Source organism: Aythya ferina (assembly GCF_964211825.1).
Source record: "Aythya ferina genome assembly, chromosome: 1".
Classification (NCBI taxonomy): Eukaryota; Metazoa; Chordata; class Aves; order Anseriformes; family Anatidae; genus Aythya; species Aythya ferina.
Window position 1 is genome coordinate 25,144,443 of NC_140296.1, and position 20,626 is coordinate 25,165,068.

A 20,626-nucleotide genomic window follows, 5' to 3' on the forward strand; every position below is an offset into this window, starting at 1 on the left:
GCTTGATTTGTATATTAATTATGTCTGTTTGTAGCTGTAAATTTGCTCCAGATTAGTAGCTGATTGGCTCCGCACATGGATTCATTATACTGAGTGGCTCCTTGCACTTTTATAGTTGCATGATTCCATACTTTTGCTTTTGAAAATGCTTTTAATACCTCTCTTATTCAGTGTGAGCTTTCAACCCTGTCTTATTCAGACATTATTTTTTTTCCTGTAAGAGAAAACACGCTTCTTTGATTCTTCTCTTTCCGGACAGTTTTGGCTGGTGGCATGTCAGCTTTGTCCATGGTGCTACTCTAAAGCACAAGATGAAACTGCTTCCTCTCCCAAGGCTATGGGGAAATTCAGCTTATTCACATTTAGCTTTTGCTACGTGGAATGACTTACACTAATGGGTTTAGGAATTACATGAGCACTCGGCGGGGTGTATATACAACCCCATTACTGCACAGGCTTTAAATGCTTGTCACGTTGAAATAAAACCGTCCCACATGTGGAACATTTTTGCTCTTGATAACTGAGTTTTCTCCCTGGTTTTCAAAATGCCCCAAAGTTCTGAGCTGTCATCTTTGTAGTTAAGGCCTGCAAGATATGCTTGAAAACATAACACATTTGGAATCGGCTGCATAAATTGGCCTTTGTTTAAGGTGCTCCGATTTGTGTCTGTGTACGTGAATGTTTGTGTACAGTTAGAAAATAAATGTTGAAGGGGTCAAGCTGATTTTCCCTGTATTTTAGGAAAGGAATCACTCTGAGTTGAAAAATTGTATGCCAAGTTTCTGCCTGAAGCCAATTTTTACGATCAAATTAAAAACCTTTGAGAATAAGAGGTTATAATGGAAATACTAACACAGCCTTAACCATGGCAGCACTAGCAGGCAATGCAATAATATTAGGAAAACTCTCCCTGCCCACAATCTAGACTAAATAAAAAAGATGCCATTTTCTAACATATACCCCAGGCTAGCAAATATAACAATGATTTAATGCGCTTGCCCTGTGGTAATATAGTAGTGCTGCAAACCTCTGAGCCAATTTTTCTTTTTTCTTTTTCTTTTCTTTTTTCTTTTTTTATTATTATTATTCTTTTTAAACATATATGCCCTATAGGGAAAGGATTGCAATTTAGCTCTTATTTGTGGATATATCACTTTCATTTCAACAATTCTTGAAAGCCTTCCTGCTGTCACACACTACTGTACTGTACTCAAGCACCCAACTGAATAAAGACCCACCAGGCTTTTTCAGGAGTTTATTCACAGGTTTGGCTTTGCTTATTGTAGTATGCACCACATTTAAATTAGATGAGGGCTACTGTAAAGCAATAACATTGTCAATGACTGGAATCTTACTTTCCCCTCTAACAGTCTGAAGCAAATTAATGTATTGGTTGTTCATTAACAAGTAAACAGTTTCTGCTACAATGTCAAGGAAAAAGAAAGTGTTCATTAATATGAACGATCTTCATCTACAAAGATGATTTACACAATGCATGTCATGAGATAGATAGCTTTCCCCTAACTAGTACACTACCAAACTGAAAAGCTGATTCTTAGGACTTTCTTGAAATTACAATATTGTTTGTTTACCAATAAGAAAGACAGTCTCAGTCACCTATGCCACCATTGTAAGCTCTAGAGTAAGTACTTAAAAAAAGAGAGATTTCTGGAATCACTTGTGGAATTAATAAAATTGAGAACTACAGACTTACACTGCATCAATGATACATATTATTCCTGTGATAAGTTAAGCTAAAAATAAGATTAATTTGGTTATAGAAATTCCTTAAACAACAACACTTAAATTATTTCAAACTTGAAAATTTTCAAGAATTTTCTGAAAAAATCAGCAAACACTGGCTAAAAAAGCAAAGCAGTTTGGATACACCAATGTAATCAGCATGCCTTGTGCTTTTCTGTTAACCCTCTGAGTATAACCATGGTATTCTGGATTTTTTTTTTTGTACATTAATGCTATGAAAATTTTAACTGAGAAATTAATTTCTATGTCATGAATTATTAAATCATGTTCAAAATATATTAGGGCTAGCCACCTCATCTACTGAGCAATTCATCCATCCTAGAACTTTAGTTATCCGCTAGAGAAGCTAGTCTCTATAAGGGAACTATAAGGGAAGCTGAGATGATTGCCTTAGATTAGATGCTTAACTCTTGGATGGATGCATCTAGATGAGAGGAAGCCCATTTCAGGACCATTTCACTGTGCTATCACCTATGACGTATCACTACATTTTAACATTAAAGTTTGCTTACTGCGTGCAAACTCACTGGAATATTGCACTTAGGGTGGAGTCCACGTTATCCCCACCTACATTTAATTGAGAGGAATTAAGCTGGAAGTGATCCTGTTCTATTCTCCTGTTAGTACTTAGATCAGACCGACAGGCATTTCAAGACCAAATATTAGATGACCTGAGTCACCCTGTGGAAGTGCTTCTCTCCATCTCCCTCATGATAGATGGTGCCTACCATGACTGCCATCCATCTCAGTTAACTACATAAGCTTGTTGGGAGGAAGCTGGTCTTCTATACATAATATGCATTCAAAACAAAACAAAACAAAACCAATGAAACAAAAAATACCAAAACTCATCACATTTAGCACCAATACGATGCAAAGAAGATTCAAAAGTGAAATGAAGGAAGCAGTCAGGAGAACTGGTATGTGTTACAATAAAATGACCAAGGTGTGCTACATTGTCTCTCAGTTTATCACATTAGAAATAGTCTGATTCTTTGATTATTATCCTTTTTTTTTTCTTTTTTCTTTTCCCAGTAGTTTTTCAACTATTTTTAGGCCATGTATTCTGCCTTCACTTACCCCAGAAATTCAGAGGTTACACAAGAAGAGGGGCAGATGCTAGCAAACAAGCCTGAACCATTACTATATCCACAAAACCATACGTATATATAGATATATATGGTTACATTTAAAATATATACAAATATATTTAAAACCAGCATGGAAACCTCTTTTAAAACAGTTTAAATATTCAGACACTTTTCCTTGAAGCCTAAAAAGAGGCTATCAGCAGTCTGAAACTCAATCTCTCACAGACCTTAAAATAACTTAAAATAAATATTTCTATAGTTACGTTCATAAAACATGAACCGAAGATCAGAAACACAGAAGACGCTGGGGATGAGTAGGGATTTCAGGATCTAGGATTATTTCTACATACATTTTAAGTAGTGCAAGATGGTGTAAGATGAAGGAGCCAAACGTCTTATTTTAATGACAACCCTGTATTCCAAAGCAAAGCAAAGGCGATACAAATATCCCAGATGGGTTTTTGAATAATATTTCTCCTGTGTAAGGTGAAATGTGTTTTTATATTATTTTTTCTCCTGATCTCCCTCTCTAATTAAGAAGAATGACCATTAGCCTTTGCTTTAAGCCTGCCAAATTTTCCCAGCAGTCAAGGAGCATGTGGTATTAATGGACAGCTTTTTGTTACCAAATGTATGTCTAGCATTTACATGGTTGAGCTGCATCTATTCTAAAGGGATAGCTGTAATATGATGTGGGAAGGACCATTCTGGAAAAACACGTGCCAGATCCTGACCTACTAAAAAGTGACGTAGGTAAGTAAATGGCAAGTGAAAATTTACCTTAGCAGAGAGTTTGGTCCCATGATAAAATGATCCCTGTCCTATCCAAATGTTATCAAACTATGGCCATTAACATCACAATGGCAGTGGCTGTGCCCTATCAACCAAGGGACTTCTCTCTGAAGGGACTCTAGAGTTGGATGGGCATGATCACGGATAATGCATAAATGCAGCCCTTTCCCAAACCCAAAACTCTGAAGACTTAGGTATGGCAGTTCCTTTATTCCTTCACCTCTTGCACCTGTGGAGTTCTCCAACAAGACACCTATTTGCTTCACTTAGGTTAAAATGTTGTTATTCGGGTTCCAACTAGAATAACTGAGCCCATGTGCCGGCACTGGGCTTCTGACTGTGGGTGTGTATTCAGAGATCAGTCTCCTAATGACTTAGGGTGCAATTTGACCTAGTAAGCTCAATAATGTGAAGTTTAGTGTCTGATGTAAGCTTCTATCAGTGCTTCCCTCTATACTCAAAGGAACGGGAGCAATAGGTGAATCAAAGCATGAGTCCTTCCTAAAATGTGTGCCCATGACAGACGGGATGAATCAAACCTGGAAATACTTATCTCCCTGTATTGCCAAGAAGTCTGGAGATCTAATTAACACTAAATATCTCACTTCTAGTTTAACGTTGGGTGAAGTTAATTGCATTCTGTATGAAATACTTGTATCACTTGTGTGAAGATTCACAAGATGAAATTCTTGTATCCAAAATCTTCAAAGCTTTTAATATACAAATATTCATGATGTAGGCAATGAAAGATGCATTTTAAAGGGTGGAGAAACAAAACAATTTCAGTGTTTTTTAAAGTACAATTCATTTGATACTTGCAACTAGAAATGCAAAAGAGCATTACACCAGATCCAACAAGCTGCAAGTTCAGTACCACAACTGCTCATAGTGATAGGTCCATGTACAAACACAACTCAGAACAGAAACTGTGCTCTAGGCAACTTGCCCTGTTCCTCCAAACTTTATTTATACTTCCCAGCAAGATCAGCAAAGTCTGCATATCTTTTTGGGCAGCATATTGATATTTCTATTTTTAAGATATGAAAGAGAAAGGGACAAGGAAAGAGGAAAAAAGGGGGAAGGAGGTAGGAAGAAAGAGGAAACCACATTTTTATGACTCTAAAAACATTATGACAAAATTTTAACTTCAGAGAGGAAAACATGAAATATTGTCAATTTCATGTGAGCAATAAGATAAAGTATAAACTTAATGTTTTTTTTTTTTTTTTTTTTTTTTTTTTTAGAATAGGATTTTGGAAGCTGCATTTTTCATTCCAGTGGAATTTTGAGTGAATTTATAATCATTTTTCTTTCAAACTATCACATTTGAAGCAAAAGTCTATGAAGCTTACTATTTCTGTGGAAGCCAATTTTATGATTATAGTTAAATGCTATAATGCTATATTAAGGTTTTAACAAATGGAAAATATGTATATTCTGTGTAAATGCCCATTTTATGAAATATTACAAATATAACTGGTGAGTCTTTTAGTTTATCCACTCTCAGACAAAACTTTCACTAATGCAGGTTAGGCTTTACATATATATTAAATGACTTTGTCTTCCCCAATTTAGAAATAATCTAGCTATTTTAAGGGTAATTCTCAATTTTAATCTTTAACTCTTGCCACATCAATAACTGTGGCTATCTATGGAATAATCAGATAATGCTGAGAGGATGTCTGTACGTTTTTGAATGTGAGGCAAAGGATCCAGGAACTTCTGAGCCAGATCATTACATACCATTACATGACAGAACGTATCCTCAAGCCATTTCCCAAGACACTGCATTGTCATTAGTAGTAAACAATATGGAAGCAACCTTTTGTGGCCATCATCATGTCATCTTCTGTAAACTTTGAGGCTGCCCTGAACTGAATTTCCCATTTATTCTGCACAGTATCTTCCAAAAACAGTCAATTTTCTATGGACGTATAATGCAGGTTTAGAATGAGCTGCAGTGGAAGATACTGTTGATTTCACTTTATTTTCATTTTTAAAGCTTGTAAGCAAGCGTGTGTTTAATATTGTTTTGGCCAGAAACTAGCAAGGAACTTTAGGGTACCATAAAAGATATGTGCGTATAAAAGCAAAAAAGCCAGAATAAAGCCCTAATGTGGGCTGTCAAGATTTAAGTTGATCATTTACTCAGAGGGTTAACATGTGCTAAAATTACATACTGCAGTTCCTAGCTTCACTGATGAAAACATTCACTGCTTCTATCTTGAAATAAAAAAGCAAAACAGCCTTAACCCTTTGAGGATCATGTTAGCAGCAAGTTGCAATCTAAACAGAGAACAAGTATTTCAATCAATTAGGAAATTATTCTTACAAAGATTCTGTAAGCACCCTTTTGTGTTCCAACATCCCAGCAGGTAGTGCTGGATAGATCGGATGTAATCACCTCACACAGGTCTGAAGGATTTTCAGGGTCTCAAAGGGTTAAAGCCAAGACTTTTGAGTAAAAGTGTTTTATTAAAAGGGTGAATTAGGTGAGCGAACAGTCTCGGATGAACTTGGTGAATAGTCTTCCGATTCGGAGTTGAGTTCAGGTGGAGCTTGCTGTGCCTTGTATCGTCCCCTCACATCCTGGTTGCGTCTTCGTCGGAAAACCTGCCTCTCCTTATCAAGAGCGGTGGTCTGGCAGGGGCATAAAATAAGAATAAATGAAATTAGGCTGTGTGTGAAATGCAAAGCTAATGAAAACCATGAGTTTGTATGTGGCCTGGAAATACCAGGGATAATAAATGTTCAGACCAAATTAAACCTGTTCTGATTCAGTCAGGTCTGAAAGGTTTAGCCCACAACATAGCTAAATGCTTTAAAAAGTGCATTTCCCAAACCTTAAGAGGTAAGTGTGACATCATCAAGTAGATACAGTACCATATATATGGATGCCATATGTTCTACTTCTGGATGCTATTAATTTCATACTTTAATAGATTCAGGTTTCAAGCCAAATACCAACTGACCTTCCCCCCACCCTTCTCAAAGTATAAATCTGTTTCTACAGGCAAGGCAGAGATATACGTTTGTCTTTGATTTGACCTAATGAAGGTTGATACACACTCACCCATGTTCAAATCAGTGCAATTGGCTAACAAAGATGGATTGTGATGAAGTTGTCAGACAAGAGAGGAAAAACAAACACTGAGGGGAGCTAGCCCAGCTCTTTGACACCTCCTCATGCCACTCAATGGATGTTCTTAGGGAGAACACTGAAGAGCTCTGATGGAGAGACCCATTTAAGCCTGACCATCCTGTCTCTTCCTGTTAACCAAGGTCTATCAAATTAAATAGTCTGCTAATTTTAATCTAGAGTCCAGATATGGATGGGCAAATCCAAGAACGGGGAAGGAGAATGTTTACTTGATGGGCTTTAATTTTTTGGATCATTTTCTGCTACAGTTGAAAATGCAATTCTTAATAAGATGGCTGTAACTTCTAGCCACAACCTTTCTTCTGCTTTGTCTGGGACATTTACAAGGTGAAACTGCAACCCAGGTAAGGGCAGTCCAAGTCTGACTTCAAACATGAGACTGGATTTCACTATTTTCCTGATTACAGGGCATTAGACTGCAGTCCCTGAAAGCACTGTAAAATTACAAATTCAACGGGATGGCCTTGATTCAGCAAGAGCACTTTGACACATAGTTAACTGCTTTCTGAAGCAGGGTTGATTTCTTAAAATATGACCCATGATTTGTTTACGAAAAAGCAAAAAGTAAAAAGGCAGGTGACTAGTAAGATGACCCACAAAATGGAAACACATATCTGGTCATAGCACTGCAGGCAAAGGTAACTTTGAGAACTGAATAGGTTTAACTGTTAAGTCTTGTAAAGTATTTTTTTCCCTAGTATGAAAATCTCCATCTAAAAAAATGCAGCCAAAAGGTTACTCTGCTTCAAAGGATTTATTGTTTTCTCTTGAGATATACATGACTGATTTCTCTAGAAAATGTACCAGTTATAGTGTGAGCCTCATAGGAGAGCAGAGATGCATTTATAGCCAACATATTTTTGAGAACAAAATGAAAACTAAATCCATCATACCAGTGCAGAATAGCATTATAGCAATCCATGCTCTAAAATAATGCAATCAGCATTCAATAATGATGTAATAGAGACAGAAAGATGGACAAGAGTACAGAGCTACTATAGCAAATGGATTTAGTTAGGCTAAGTTGCTGAACTATTATTTCTGCGTCCAGAACCTACAGAGCACTACTTTAAGCGGGTAAAATAATTAACTTTGATAAGTTCATCCCTGTATTTTAAATAATTGCTACAAAATCCAACACTTATCATCTGCTGAGAGTTTCTTTGTTTACTGTTAATCTTTCGGTTAAGAATTCTCATTAGTATTTTCAATGCCTTCAATGTTTCTCAGCCTTGAACCAATTCAGTTTTTGATTATTTTTTAATGTGAAACAGAAGAATACCTAGATCTTTTACACACAGTGAATATACTGCATACAGTATGTAATTCTGTGTGAAAATTGAAAAGAATGGCATATATTACCATTCTATAAAATACAGATTTCCATTTAAAAGATTTTTTTATGCTTACAGGAAATAAGCATTTATTTAAAGTTTAAACCACATCACATCATCCTGTGGTAATAGATACTCTCCTCTGAGAAGGTTAAACATTTCTGGCCGAATAAATAAAAATGCTTGTATTAAATTCAAAATTTATTTTTAAAGCCTGGTACATGAGAATGGTAAACGTATATGCAAAAAAAAAAAAAAAAAAAAAAAAAAAGTATTTAAAATTAAGTTACACAGAAGTGAATACTCTCAAATAAAAGATTCTTTTTAAAGTTTAGCCTAGAGTTTTGTTGTTTTTTTTTAAGGACAAAATTGTGAAACTGCAAAACTAGTTAGACAATTAAATATCATGACATCATTTTACAGATGCCTTTAAAAATAAAATCCCAGATACTGCATTTCTACTATTGTTAAGGAAGCTTTGGGGGCTATTTGTTTAAACATATGTAAAGGCACTTCTTGCCTCAACAACCAAAAATGTTAGAGAAGCAAAAAACCCTGATGGTTCTACCTAATCAGGCACTTTATGCTACAGTTTGTAGGACCAAGTATTTTTGGCTTCTTAATCCTTCAGAAACTTCCTGAGATATTTTTGAGACTATTTTTATTTACATTTTTACCTAAAGTCTCCCTTGAATTTGATCTGATTGACTTTTATCTATAAAGCCATGGCAGACTTGGTGGCAGTATATGCTTACTCTCTTGTGCTGAGACAGTGCCTTTCTCACCCAACAAGGTTAACAAAAATGTGTGAATCAAAGGGAATACTGATCTAATGAAATCAAAAATACATGGATTGTATTCTAACATCTGTGTTTTAACATGTCAGAACTGCAAAATGGGTCAGTTCTGGACACAAACAGAGCACTCACAATTCCTGCTGGACTTGCAAGAATGGGTTTATTTCACCCAATGTTACAGTGGTATTTTGCATTTCCAGTGTCCATCATACTGCCATTCAGTATAGCCATTCTGCATTCTGCACAGATGTTACTTTTCCTCTAATGAGGCCAGTTACTTTTTACCTCCAAACAATTTCAAAATATGCTAGATTAATGCTTTGCAATGCAGGGGAGGTGGCAATATACTTCAGAGTATTGATTGCATGTGTTTCCTAAGTCATCTCACCTACTGTACCCTCTTGTGCATGTGAACATATTACAAAATCAGCATTCTCATTCTCATTGCTATTTTGGTAACAAGTCCTTTTATATGCATCGTCTTGGATTAATAGATTTATTATTTCATCATTCAGCTGGGTGGTTGACCAGTGCATGAACTGGTCCATTATGGATTTTCAGGGCATTTCTACTTTAAGCTACTCCTTCAATAAATAATAAGAGGATCTGAAGTGCACTTATGCTTCAGAGGGCTGCAAAGCCCAGATTTTCATTATCACATTTTGACATTTTTTTTCTCAGCTTGAGGTGAGAGAGTGAGAACTTTGAGCACTATATGATAATAATGGCAACTAAAATGTAAGTATGGTGTTCTTATTTAAGCTATGTGGCTGTCCTCTTACAATCCATATGAGGAAATGTAGAGCTTCTTATCCAGTAGCAGATAAGTGGATTGCCTTTAATAGTTTGGTGCTGATGGGTCTGAAGCACTTCATTAAGCACTAATGTATTTTGCATCAACATTTAGTAATCCTGACACCCAGTACCAAATGGTTAACAAGCCTTTTTTTTTTTTTTTTTTTTTTTTTTTTTTTTTGTGGGAAATACATTTCATTTGAAGTAATATAGCATGATTTTAAAATTATTGTTTCTGCCATCTATATAGTAATACGTCATCTATATAGTAATACGTCATCTATATAGTAAGTTTCTAGGATTTTACCATAGGGAACATCATTTTCCTGATCTCTAATTCATGATGTTGCAGGACTCCTGATCCATACAAATTCTTTTACTCTTGGAAGATGTGGAAGTCTGTGTTTATGAACAGACATTCAAAAACTACAGCTGCTTTGATATATATGTGGGATTTGCAGAAGGAAGCACCTTATTTTAGCTGTGGGGAGATATTTTCTGTCAGGTCAGTAATTATTGGATTGAAGTAACAGCATTTTATGAAGCAAGCAGTGCCTGTTTTTCTTTTCACTTGTCTTAATTTACTGCTGGCTACCAAATACAGATATATATTCATTTCATTAATAAAAGAACATTATTGTTGCATTTTGCCTCTTAGCCCATCCATTATTCATACCAGCTAGGAGACTGAACTGGGGATGCAGCTGTTCATGCATTAATCTAAGAACCCTTCCCTTCACTTGTTTTCGTTCTGCAGGAACATATTTGCAATTTGTCTGTAATTTTTGTGATGCTTTGTTAGTGTGTGGAATTAAATAGACATATGCATTGAAACATTGGTCTTTATCTTCCCATGCATTCTTTTATATACACATATGTGCATAGATGTGTTTAAATGCTCACTCCGACATAATTTTATCCTATTTCCTTAAGCTTCTGGCTGGTGACCTTGATACATTGAGATATGTAACGGCAGATTTCCGGTCCGTAAAAATGACCATTAAGCAATAGCAGCAGCTTTACAATGCAAGGGCATGAGGGCACGCGAGGCACCCTTTCAGTCTGTCCTTTTTATATTGTTTTCCATTGGCTTCTCAGGTTATATATATATGTGTGTGTATATATATATATATATACATATAAGTATGATTGATTCATGATTCCAGACACTTCTTGGAGAGTGCTACAAAGTTTGCAAGCACCTCAGTCCAGGAGTGAAAGACATTTATTTTTAGCCCCTCAAGCACAAGCCATAACTAAGTCAAGTTACATGGTGATTTGGAGACGTGCAAATGACCACATCGAGGGGACAAATCCATCGAGTGGATTTGAACCTAGACCTCCAAATGCAAAAGGCCAGTGCTTTAGTGCACCATGTAACTTCGGGCATGGAATTTTGCTAACACAAACGTAAAAAAGAAAGAAAATCAAATCAATTTGATGTATGCTTCATACAGTATTGGTGAGTGAATACAAAGATAAGTATTCCACATGTATAACTGCTGAATTCATATTGCCATATTTAAGCCTGTGTTTACTCTTTGACATCCCTCCTTTTTGGAGACACAATTCCTCAGCTGGTTTCAATTACACGTGGAAGAGACTTAGTGCCAAGTTGTTTGCATGGGTGAATTTTATTTATAGTTTGTAAATCAGTTGTGGTTTTCTTAGTCAAAGAGCAGGAGAAGAGATTTTAAATGAGTTTAGATGTTTGTCTGTTTTCACCAGTATTAAGTTTACAGAGGGTTTTACTGCATTTAAAATGGCACTTTGCAGATAGCAAGCCTAATTCCCAACCACTCTGCCCACTGTCAAGACATTTGCCTTTACCTTTTGACTTGAAAGTGTACTGTATCCACTTGGGACAGGTGTAAGTAACTTGACAGATGCAAAGTACTGGGAATTAGGTACCAAACACAAACTGGAATGAAGGATTTTCAAATGAGCTATTCAGATACTTTTTAAAACTGGGACAGAGAGAACTGTACTTTAAAAATCCAGTATTTTATGAATTCGTTATCAACAGGATTGATGATTTCATTACACATATGTGTAACTGGTGTCCTTGCTATTGTCATTATTTAGCTAATTAATGACTTTCCCATAATGACTTAATGACTTTTCCTGGGTTTTATTTTACTCCTTTAGTTTTTTACATGTCTGTAGATAAATCAAAAATAATATACATTAACTTTTTATACTTATCTTAGATATACTAATATTTTATACAAATACTTTATATTAGATACACCCACTCTGGTGTTCTCTTCATATTCTGAAGCCGCCCAAATAGGCAGAAAATGGCCATGTTGGCAGTAGCAGATTAAAAACGTGTTAAGATTCAGACATAAACCAGAACCAGTAAGGAAATTTAGGCAGTGTCAAAGAAAACGTTGGCAAGTTATGCAAAATATTGTCTTCAAAATGTGCTGCCACTGGCAAGAGTTGGTAATGTAGCTGAAGAAGGCTAAGTTCTGGCCATTGCAACACTTGGGGCAAAAGGGAAGTTACTTCAAGCCTTAGGCTTGAAATACTTTCACTCTTAATATTCTGGTTTAGTTAGAAAAAGGCCAAAAAACTTGAGCCACAAAAATGTTAAAAGCCTCCATTAAGAAGATTATAAAGAAAAGTTCCTCATAAGAAAGTAAATCTAGACATTTCTAAAGGACAATGGGGGGCCAACCTATCCATTTGGATTTTTTGTGGTCACTTTGTGTGGTCATTTTTTGTGCTAAGTTCCAGCAGAAGGAAAATTGTAGATTAATATATTGCTTTTGACCCTTCTGGAAATTAACCTATTAGCAAACAGGCTGACTTTGGCGGAAAAAACAATCCCAAACATAATACTTCTCAGAGATGAGAAATGGGTGATCTCTGCTGTCTTTAACTTGAGTTGGCATTGGTAATTTAGGGTGAATGAACATGGGAATGCACCATAGGCAGAATCCACCTATCCCCAGGCTGCCTTTCCTGGCTATCAAGAATAGCCTCGACCAAACCTATCATCTTTGGGTCTAAGTGATTTCAGTGATTTGGCCCCTGTATTTTTTGTTTGTTTGTTTGTTTGTTTGTTTGCTCCTTATATTGGAGGAATATTGAAAGGTTTTCTATCCATTGTATTTTATACTGGCTACAACGACTATTACTGGGCATAAGGTTTGTTGCATTTTAGTACCTCGAAAAAGTCCTGTCACTTAAAACACTTGCACATATTATCTTCCTGACAAGAAATAAAACAGAATGCAAAATGAGCAGTTGGAAAATTAGGATTTAGAGGCACTTTGAATAGGAAAGTCTTAGGTAGAGAAAGGAAAAGGTTTTCTGGTTGATTGAAGGAGGAAATAGTGCTATTTAAAAAGATATTTTAGAAGACTGCTAGAAACTAGGGATGAAAATGATCAAAGGAGCGGAGAAGAAATGAATAGTTTAACACTAACAAAGGGAGCATTACATTTTCCTTGGGACCTGCTTTCATTTTCGCTGTACTTGTGAATTCAGGTTAATTTTCATGGGCCTGTGACAAATTAACTGTTTTATAGATCGAAATTGATGAACCTTTCATATGCTTTGCATTTGTGCTCGCAGTTACCACTAAAAGTAAACAATTGCTAAATCGAAAATGGTTTTATTTATACTAAAATGCTGGTCACTACAGCAGTTGCTTGTTTTTTGGAGATGAAAGAGGAACAAATACAGACCAGGGCTTGTTCTAAGCTACCCCTGTTATAGCATTTCCTAATTAGGCCTATGAGCCCTGCTCTCCCAATTTGCCTTTGCACACTAGGTGCACTGTTTAGAAAGCACTAATTATAAACATTGTTGTTACTGCCCCCAGCTGGAAAACAGAGCAGTTTATGTATGAATACGGGAGATTATCGCCCATCTGCTCCAGCCCATTATTCAGGGATGTGTCATTTTGTATGCTGATGGCAGCCATTACTAGTGCTTTAGTCAAATGGCCTTTTTTTATTATTATTTTTATAGAGTTTATTTATTTACCAAGTTGCAGGATTGGAGTCTTTCCCTCTACCTCTCCAAAATGCATATGGTTTGTTTCAAAATCTGGGCTGTGCAGTTAAACTGAGTCAAGGCCAATCTGAGACGGGTCTCTAGCACAGGCTCCTTTCTGGTTGTCTGCTCTCCCTGAAGCTGGATTTAAAAAAAAAAAAAAAAAATCCAATACTCTATATAACAAATGGAAAGACAGATTTTAAATGTATTTATTTTGGTGGAGAGGGACGGGGGAGGAGCTAAATAAAAAGTAGCAAAGCAGAAAAGGAGTGTAAACTGATCATGGGTAGCAATTATACTATGGGAAGATAAATCAGTGATGAAGCTCTTGTGAGCTTTCCTCTGTTTTACAGAAAAGGCATTACGTTTGCAGCTATTTGACAAAGTCCTGCCTGACACAAAATGCCATCTTTCCTTAGGAAGTGGAAAAGATAAATGCTATCACACTTGGCTGAAGCTGGGCACTCAGGACCCATTCTCCCCTTCTTCAAGAGCAAAACCAAAAAGCACAGCTGCTGTGCTGCTGTCTCCTCACTTAGCTGTGTTACAGGACTGGAGCCTGGGAAGAATGATGCCAAGGGACAAAACAGACAAAGCATGTTTTCCTATTATTTTTTTTCAGGTTGCAGAAGGTTATAGCCATGAAGACAAGTGCAGTAGGCTAGAATTACAGGTACTGCTACACATTCAAACACTCGGAGTGGAAGAGTTGCTCAATTCCTGCCAGCCAGTGTTTAAATGATGGATGGGAACTACTTTTCTACTTCTTGGCTGAGAAGTAGGATTTTTTTTTTCTTTCCCCAGAACATCCATATCACAATCTACTTAATCCTCAGTGTGCGCTCAGGGAACTGCTAGGTTTTATGGAAACTGTGCTGCAGCCCGATCCATGCACTCAGTGAAATGATCCAGGGGTGGAATTTTGCTTCACTGGAACACTTGCAGTGATCAGCTCTGCTGTTTCGCCAATGTGGTTAATTTGCTGATTTTTTCCAAATACCTCACAGACGAGTTTTTAAAGGCTTGAATCATTACAGTGTTAGAAAACTCAGCTTTCGTGAGAAACTTATAAAAATCTCCTTAGCTATCAAAACCCAGGTCTTGTGAGTAATAATGAGGAAAAAAGCCAGCAAATAACCACTTGATGGAAACTGCAGGGCCCTTGATTGATTGAGGAGGTGTGTGGGCCTCGTGTGGGCTATCAGAACAGGATCCCTCCTTGCCCCCGCTCCAAAATAACCCCCTCCCACCCAGAGACCCATTTTATCATACAGCCAGCTAACGACAACCCTGGCACAGTTACACAATGAAGAAAAAATATATTAAAAAGACTCATGCAATATTAAAAAAAAAATCAAAGAAAAAGAAATAGGTATCAGAAGGGTTTTAAACACAAAATAGAAAGAATGCATCGTTAGAAACACAAGCTTACCAGCACATACAATGCATTGTATTTCATTGAACTTGGGAGAGTTTCTACGTACTACGTTCTGCAAATGCATTGTTCCATCTAAGGTAAGGATTGTGTTCAGTGGGTTTAAAACGACAGTATATAGCTCCACATCTCGCATGGAAAAAAAGGAGGAAAATATATATGCTGAGAGCCTGTTGCTGCTCCGTGCCTTTAGAGGCAGGAGCAGGCAGGAAGCGGATGCCTTAAGAAGCAATAGGAGGGGGGGGCACACCCCAGCATATCTGGAAGGGTTTCTATATACACTGTCCTTTTAACTAGAAGGGGAACTGAGACTGAGCATGTGCGATGGAGAGAAAGCTGGCGATGTGGGTGTGAGGGATGGGTGAAGAGAGGGAATGGGGAGAGGGGAGGTGTGTGGCATCTCAACCGAGATTCAAACGAAACCGATAAAAGCAGCGTATGGACCGGAGAACAAATCAAAAAGCATGTTTATCCACCGAAGGAACTGGTTAATGGAGACTGCCAGCACGTTGCCATGGAAACACTGACTGTTGGCGCTGCACCATCTCATACCTTATCCAATACATTCCTGGTTGTTGGTAGTAGTCCAAAGACCCTGATCTCTTGATGGTAAACCCGTGGTCCAGCTGAGCAGAGAGAAACGGGGCAACTCAGTGGATCGACATTAGGCTAAAGAATTAAGACTCCAGAGCAAGCCGTTCCTTATTTAAGTGCAATATTTACTGTTTTCACTTTCAGAAGGCACTTATCTAGCATCCTAAAGCTATGTACCGGAGACGAGAAAGAAAAGAAAAAAGTAAAGAAACAAAAGGAAAAGATACTAACTTTAGAGTCTGTCTTCCTAAATTAGAAGCCAATTTATTCAAGCTAAAATGGAGTTTGTGAAATAGGTTACTTAATGCATAATGCATTCATTTAAAAGTCTGACAAATATCTTGTTACCTCCGAAGACAGAAGTGCCCTTTTAAGTTGCACATACCAGTAATGGAAAATTATCTTTTGCAATTAAACTGAGAGGTTTAATAATTTCTAAAAAATGCAGTGCAACCATCACAAGGAGCAGGCTAGACAGACTACACAAGGCTTAAATTAGACTGCTTCATAATCATGGAATGTGTAAAGATGAAAAGAATCAGGTTTTGATACCCCATCAATCATGGTAATTCATTTCTAAAAATGCGTTAACCTTGGAGAGGACTACTCAGAGCCATGAATAACATTGTTTATCATTTCAGCTTACACCTCATGCTCAAAAAGATAACAGTACAAAACTATTAGGTTTAAAATTGCACCAATTAAAGTCAAAATGGAAATGAACTTAACATTGTGTCCAGTAAAGTGTGCTCGAGGTATTATTTAAGGAATATAGATCTTTGAAGTTTAGTTTATCGTTACAAGAATAATGTGCATAGGAACAAAGAAAACAGGCTGTTTTCTCTAACCCTCCTGGTGCTGCACTAGCAAACGGTTGAGACATCATTAGCTGAGTTAAATAGGATTTTAGGGGTAAATATCTTGAGGGAGACACTCTGCCCACTTTAAAACTGGAAGTTGTGATGCTTTTCACATTTTTCCCTATGAAAAGGCCATTTTGTGCTTCAGTAAGAGCGTGGCATATATTTCCTACACTGGGAACAGTTTCTAATTCTAAATTCAGGAAAATGGTTCAACACGCTTCTGGTTATGAACTACTTAAAGGGTAGCTACGAGCTAACTGCAAATTTAAATTTTTCTTGATGACTATATTGCAAGTGTGGAATTTGAGAATTTATTCCTTTTTTGTTAAAACAATGCCTGTTTCATCTTAATTAGAATTATATGCAGGACGTTTCCTGTTTAAAACATGAGAACCTTGTACCTATAGTTCATTTTCTGTTGCCTTAACTACACTGGTCTGCTATTGCCATCTACTGGCTACATACTATACTGCATATAAGCATATAAAAGGGATGCTTTCTTAAAAAGCAGATCAAAAAGATCGCTCTAAAATCGGATAGCAAAAAGGTAAGATAGCTAAAATCAGGGGACTTAGCTTTCTAATAAGAGTTCAAACAATTTAGCCAGTGTGGAAATAATTCCACTAAAAAAACAGATGATACACACTGAGCCCAGAACAACACAAACAACGGATAGGAAGTGACATCTGAGTCACGGGTTCATCTTTAAGCCAAGCAAAACTAACAGACTGAACTTGGCTTCTCTTCCACACCACCCAAGAAATCCCCCTTTTAAAAATGCCACTTGCAAGTCGTCATTTGGTTTTATACTCAGCGGAAGGCATGGCAATGACCCATCCACTGCCCTCCCCTTGCCTGGCTGCAGGCAGCAGCCCCAGTTTGGCATCCCCAGCTGACATTGGCCCCCTGCAAGAGGCAGAAAGCTGCATCAACTTCCAGCATAGCTTTTTTCCTTTTCTGTCCTACTCCATTCCTGCGAGTCTCCAGCTGGAATTTACTCTCATTGCCAAGACAGAGACCTCAAACAACCTTAGCATTACATTATCGTTAGTCTTTTCCTCTGTCTTAACAATGGCAAAAATACAAGCACATAAGTGACAACATACAGGCAAAGCTTTAACATTTTAGACGAGAACACAAACTGAATGATGCTCAGTTAATATACAGAATTATGGTACACCTCTGGATTGTGAAAGTATTCTTTTTAAAAAAAAAAAAGAAAAAAAAAAAGAAAAAAGAAAAAAAACGATTTTGGCTCTTGGCATTAAGACACTGCCACTAAAACCTACAGTGTACAGCCACAGATTATTGTTTAGTGGCCAAATAAAACATGGGATGACATCCTTGAAGAACTGAATGAAAAATTCCAGTCCCAAATTTCGAAAAAGACTACTTAGTGAAGGCCTGTTTTTGTGATTTTACTGCAGTGTCTTTATAAACACCATCACAGATGTACAAAATAAGCTGTATGAGAAACCTGACCCTGCAAATCTTTTGGCACGTACTTAGCAGTAACATGGCCATTCTGACACAGACCAATGGGGACCTAGCCTGGCAGCCTGTCTTCCGCAGTGACCAGTAGTTAATGCTTATGACAAGAGTTTAAGAACAGGGCAAGTATAGAGATCTTTCTCCTACATACTCTCCCATCAGCAAGCAGTGTTTTTTAGGCACTTGTTAATTCTATTGCTGTTTTAGAAGCTGGCTCTCCAATTAAAATTTTGCTGGCAAAGCTATGTTGGTTTAAGGGAATTTTTTCCCCACTGACATAGTTATGCTGGCAGAACTTTTAATGAAGTATTAATGTACGAACAGAAAAGTCTCTTTGCCGGTGCAGTTAATTTTGTTTGAGAAATCATCTCCTACATCAGCAAAGGAGCTACTTTCCTAGGCATGCACAACACGTTCATTCTGGTAGTTTGTCCAAATGGCCAAATCCTTCCAAATGTGGACAAACTTAAAGTCTGGACACATGCGTGAGAACTTGTAGGATGTCTCCATCCTGAATGGTCAGAGGTAACTTTTACATCAACAAAGCAAGCGTACACCTGAGCAAAAGGAGTCCATACAATGTACTTGGACATTGCTGAAGGAAGCAGTAGCCACAGTACACATACGTAAAAAACACATGGCTTCAAACTTCCTCCCAGTCAAACTGACCACAAAAACGTCCTTATGAATGCAGTTTTTGTATTAGAGTCTTATAAGCTTAGTTTTCGTATTAGAGTTTTAATTGGTGCATATGATAAATACTGCTTGAGATCTTTGAGGTGTGTTACTTCTTACCACAAAAGAAAACAGGCATATAGTATCATACCAGTGTGAGGACAAATTAAGAACTAAATACCACAGATTAGCTCTCTCTGTACATAAATAGAGTTAGAGAACTCAAAATAATTCTAATACTTATAACTATTAAGTAATCTCTATAAATATATGCACATATTAACACATTTTCACAGACAGACACAGATGTGTTACATAATATATAGAATGCATCTCTATATATTATATACACAAGCACTCACTCAAAAAGTTACAGTAAACATACAGGCAGGAACAATAAAACAATATTTTTGTAGAAAATATACTTAGTGCACATCTTCATTGCTGAACATTTTTTTCAGCATCTGTATGTACTTTGAAAATTCTAAACGCAGAGCAGGCTTAGTTAATGAGATTTACTTCTATGATATTTGATATTGCACAGTTAAAAGGAAGATTCCCAAATGCAAAACCCTAATGACATGCATGCCAAATGTATATTACATACACTTTCAAATGCAGAAACAACAATTAAAGGTTTTGTTGTCTTGCTTTTGGCTTTATTTTACTTATTAAAGGTAATTTATTTTTAAAATCAATATTACCTAGCTTTTTGGATCATTATGAAAACATGAAGAGGTCTGTAATTTCCCCTATCTTGCAGAATTTTAGAAATTAGTTCACACAAGCTAATCAAACCACTTTTTGAATTTTGTAAAAATATTCTTAATATTTCTACTTTATAGGCCAACCTGCAGGGTTAATCATGCCAGAGTATGATGCTCACTCATAGAGATGATCACTAAAAATAATTAGTTAAATTTCCAAACTCTACAAAATAAATAAAAGCCATTAAAATATAAACAAACTTTCTTTTTTTCCTGATTTGTAATGTTCTGCAGTGGAAAGATTCACTACAGTGCCTTTTTCATTATTCAAGTGTCAAACTGCTGTAAACAATTCCTTGGCAGAGCAACTAGGGCAAAGAAAAAAATAAAAGAGGAGGGTGGGGAAACTAAAAAATAACAGAGGCCACGGATGGATGAGGACAGAGGCATCATTTCTTGCTTCTAAGCTTTGAAGTCATTAGCATGGAGGATCTGAGCAGTAGTTCTCATGGACAAGCGTGCTGGCAGTCCATTCGAAAGGAACACAGTTTCAGCTAGTCTATACAGAACATACCTGCAGTTCAGATGAGCAATGGGTATGTGATGTTTTAGTTGTGGGAGAGTTGTTGCAGTATTATTGCTTAAAAATGAAAATTAAAAAAAAATAAAAAAATAAAAAAGCTGACTATGTTAGCCGATGACTGAGAAAATCTAAGAAAAGCATGAGGAACAACTTGCTTCCATGTTGAGGAATTTTAGGGTTGGGAAGAGTAAAGAAAAATATGACAGAGGCACAGCTTGAAATTTTAAGTACTTATACCAAGTAACTTTGAGAGAGTATCCATTCTGCTGTACAAACAGTTCACACCTGTGAGCCAGATTGCATGTGCTGAGCTGAGTTTACTTCATGCTGATTTAACTCACCACTGGAGGGGCTGAGCTGAGAAACATGAAAGTGGAAACAGTACAAGAAAGTGTACATGTGCAGTCACACCACCTGCAATTTATGGAAGCTGGGAACGAACACTGACTAATCTGATATGGGAATGGTTATGTGTCAATTATTTTTAGTGACTATTTGGAGCATTAACATTACCATGAATAATAAAGAAAAGCT

At 36.8% G+C, this 20,626-nt stretch overlaps 1 protein-coding gene across 4 annotated transcripts in view; it reads right to left on the reverse strand.

Moving 5' to 3' along the window:
• Positions 1-1,241: 1,241 nt before the first annotated feature.
• DCLK1 (doublecortin like kinase 1) overlaps positions 1,242-20,626 on the reverse strand; it is a 240,959-nt gene continuing 221,574 nt past the window's right edge. For 3 of the 4 annotated variants that reach the window (XM_084511577.1, XM_084511578.1, XM_084511580.1), the window contains one exon: positions 1,242-6,287. In XM_084511577.1, the coding sequence (XP_084367703.1) occupies positions 6,123-6,287 (165 nt within the window). In that variant the 3' untranslated portion in view covers positions 1,242-6,122. Of the gene's footprint in view, positions 6,288-15,731; positions 15,806-20,626 lie in introns of all 4 variants that reach the window. The other variant, XM_084511579.1, reaches the window with a different exon arrangement.